This window comes from Brachyhypopomus gauderio, chromosome 13, assembly GCF_052324685.1.
Source record: "Brachyhypopomus gauderio isolate BG-103 chromosome 13, BGAUD_0.2, whole genome shotgun sequence".
Taxonomy (NCBI): Eukaryota; Metazoa; Chordata; class Actinopteri; order Gymnotiformes; family Hypopomidae; genus Brachyhypopomus; species Brachyhypopomus gauderio.
Genome location: NC_135223.1, coordinates 22806025 through 22809273, shown reverse-complemented (window position 1 = coordinate 22809273; position 3249 = coordinate 22806025). Strand labels below are relative to the sequence as shown.

Sequence of the window (3249 nt, the reverse complement as noted above, 5' to 3'; positions counted from 1 at the left end):
CTCTAAAACACACAGAATGTACAGAGATGCTGGACTGTCAAAAGGTAGGCCTAGGGGCCCCAGTAAAGACAGGGCATGTGCTTTACAAAATAGCCGAGTGCAGGTAACACGGAGACGCTGATAGAGAGTTTCAACTAATGTGATCTGACACACACATCTAATCCCATTCACACATAAGTAACTAGCACAATAAAGCTCCTAAGGAAGGAATTTGGCTTGGCACCACATTCCATACCTACAGCCTGCAGTGCCCAGTGGGGAAAGAGACTCAAGAGTCCTACTGTAATATTATTTCTTGTCAGACAGCATTAAGATAAAGTATATAAGTAAAACACACAACATAAAAGAAATGTGCTCTCACAGGTACCCAAGTTAAGCCCCTACACTCTCCCTAAACCATTCAAGACTTGTTAAGAAGCATATTGTGGGTAGCAGATTTCATTTTAAAGCGGTTAGATGACAAAAGGCTATAGAAGGGCAGACGTGGCCACTCGCCGTGCGGGAAGCATTTCCCATGTGCAGTCACATTTCCAGTGAACACTTAATAGGAAAATATCAACCTGCAATTCACAACACTAGTACCATATCATCAGGTCTATAATCCGCACATTACAACGTTACGTTACAACACCAACATACTGCGTGCGAGGAAGTAAAGCAAAAAGGAACCTGCTACCGCAAAACATGGTGCATGGTAGAATTACCTGCTTATTTGAGTAAACAAAAAATACAATAAAACATTCATCTGACATACTTGTGTGTGTGTGTGTGTGTGTGTGTATTAATAGGTAAACCTATTTTGCTATACAGCTCATTATATATTCTTAGAACTAAAATCTTTTGTTGTAAAATCTGTCTCCACCTGCAAAAAACAAAACAAAAAAAGCTTTTAGAAAAGAAATATAAGCAGAAAAAAATGTCGGTTTCAGATTTCTATAGCTAGTTATAACAATGAGGTGGTATAAAAATGACTTAGATATCAGCGTAAGGTAATGGAATTTAGCCGTACTATAAATATACCTCAAACCAAAATGCACCCACTTCATCAGGGGCAAATATGAGCAGTCCAATAATTTGTCTCCATTCGAATGATTGTGTGTGGGCTAAAACAAAAATTAATGGTAAATTCTCTCATACATTTTAAATAGTAGGATCCTAGTTGGAGTACTGGAAGAGTAATGGCCTCATCTCTCGCCGCCATCTCTGGTGTCAGCTCTCATGAGTTAATAGTGGAGATGAGAGTGGAAAGAAAAAAAAATATCTGCACTTTTCTGACAGGGAAGAAAAGAGTGCTTTCACAGGTCCATGTATCATTAAGCAATTGAGAAAGCTAATTAGAAACGGTGGTGGGGGTGGAGAATAGATCTTGCGCCTAATAATTGCCATAGCAACGGCATCTCTCAGGTTTAAAGACGTGCCACTCTACTGGAGCAGCGAAACCTTATAATGGAGTGAGAGAGCCACCTAGTGTCAAAGAGTGAGATTACACAAACATCATAATGCGAACACCTCGACACCCTAATTCCACTCAACTTAATACAAGAACTTTCAATGCCCAGTAATGCAAAAGTAATTAAGAAAAATCATTTATTTTGAAGATAAGCAAACACTTTCAAGTACTTTTATGTCCGCTTGTAATCCAACAGCAAGTTTCTACTGTTTCTTTGTCATGTAAAAAAGATTGTTCGTAAAAAACAGGCTCCAGTTTGGCAAGAAGGGCATTTCACTGCATGACATGTAGATTGTTAAAATGTAAATGAAACACTGCTCTGTTTAACTCAAGGTCTGAAAAAAGGTCTTGATTTCTTTTCTCCATTTGATTTACTTGCTACTATGTAACAATGAGGGATCAGCTTGTTACTATGAGTGGCAGACATACAGGCTTTTACATTTTGAACAATTATAAATAGATATTGTGTAGTCTTAATCTAATTTCTGGACTGGTTCGGTTCAGTGGTGATTCTGGTGTTCACATGAGTCTTTTAGGATCAATCTTCTCCAGGTGCACCAGTGGCTTGAGCTGCTCTGCAAAGCTGCGCATATCCTCAGATACCATGTCCTGTCCAGCTGGTGCCAACACACTCAGCTCCACTAGGTAGGATAGAGACAGCGGTTCTGTGTTGTCCGTGTTGCCGGGCACAAGAACACGAGATAGCTTGCTTACCACCACCTTGAGTGCACCTTTGCGGAAAATATGACCTTTCGCCACAAACTCGTGGTCCATTCGAAAACCCATCTCATTAAGGAAGTCCGGGAGGCTGTGGGAAGCTGCCACGTCCACGCAGTTCCGTACCAGGGCATGACGGCTCTTATCACCCACCTCAGGCTGCCCAAGGTACCGTAGGTGCCAGGGTGCAGTGGGGTGGGCAAGAGAGCGCCTGGCTCTCAGGATGAAAGGGTTTCCCTGCTGTCCTTTAAGGAGGTACACTAGTTCGTGGTCGGCAAAGCTTTCAGGTTCCATGTTGTCACACAGCCCTCTTAGACGATGGAGCAGACTGTCCAAGGATTGGTCCAGCACACTGCCTGCGCAAACACGATTATGTAATGAATGTGTGCAGACTTTATGATTTATGTGTGTAAATATTACGACTGGCATGCTCTGTAGCTTGAAAACAAATGCATTTACCTTGCAACAAATACTCCATCATGTTAATCGTCCCGCCTGTAACTGGCATTACGGTGACCGGCGGCGCTTCCATCGCTCAATTATCAAAAAACAAACGCTACAGAACTTCTGCGAAGGTAAAATAACATCATTACAGCAGCTAGATTAAAAAAACTGACTACAGAATAAAAGCCAGGTTAGCTGTCGTAGCTAATTAGCTATCTAGTTAGCTAACGTTAGCTTCTGTGCTGAAAAAAGGAAACCTAACAGTAGTGTTATGTAGCGAAAAAAAGCGCACTTACTCCTAAACAATATTTTTATGTACTTTTGCAGTTCAGTTTCCAGAATCGGTCGTATCGTACTGGCTATGCCTGAATCTACCAACCTGTATGGCAGCACGACGACGTCCCACTCCGCTAAACGCTCAAGGCCGCACCGACTACAAAGTAATACGGGTCGACCACCTGCTAGCTAACTGTAACCTATCAATATTGTTGTTAACACATGTAACTGTGACATATGAATATTATTCTCATTTACTGATTTAAATACTCTGTCTCAGTAACTTCTAACTAAGCAGGCTGGCTATTATATAGACGACCGTGCGACGTGCTCCATACGTATAATGTCGGCGTTTGAATATG

At 41.6% G+C, this 3249-nt stretch overlaps 1 protein-coding gene across 2 annotated transcripts; it reads right to left on the bottom strand.

The window, feature by feature from the left end:
* Positions 1-1536: 1536 nt before the first annotated feature.
* med18 (mediator of RNA polymerase II transcription, subunit 18 homolog (yeast)) lies at positions 1537-3249 on the bottom strand. Of its 2 annotated transcripts, none has more exons than XM_076971816.1 (3): positions 2908-3045; positions 2627-2734; positions 1537-2523 (listed from the first exon to the last, which is right to left on the bottom strand). In XM_076971816.1, the coding sequence occupies exons 2-3, from the start codon at positions 2697-2699 to the stop codon at positions 1970-1972; spliced, it is 627 nt and encodes a 208-aa protein (XP_076827931.1). In that variant the 5' UTR covers positions 2700-2734; positions 2908-3045; the 3' UTR covers positions 1537-1969. The 2 variants fall into 2 exon arrangements, with proteins under 2 accessions (XP_076827931.1, XP_076827930.1); XM_076971815.1 differs by having other exon boundaries at positions 1539-2523; positions 2991-3249.

Bases quoted from the DNA above. Each gene is read 5' to 3' on its own strand.
- med18 (XM_076971815.1), bottom strand. From the start codon at position 2,699: ATGGAAGCGCCGCCGGTCACCGTAATGCCAGTTACAGGCGGGACGATT. The intron at 2,524-2,626 runs GTAAATGCATTT...GTGTTTGCGCAG, and splicing joins GATGGAGTATTTGTTGCAAG to GCAGTGTGCTGGACCAATCC.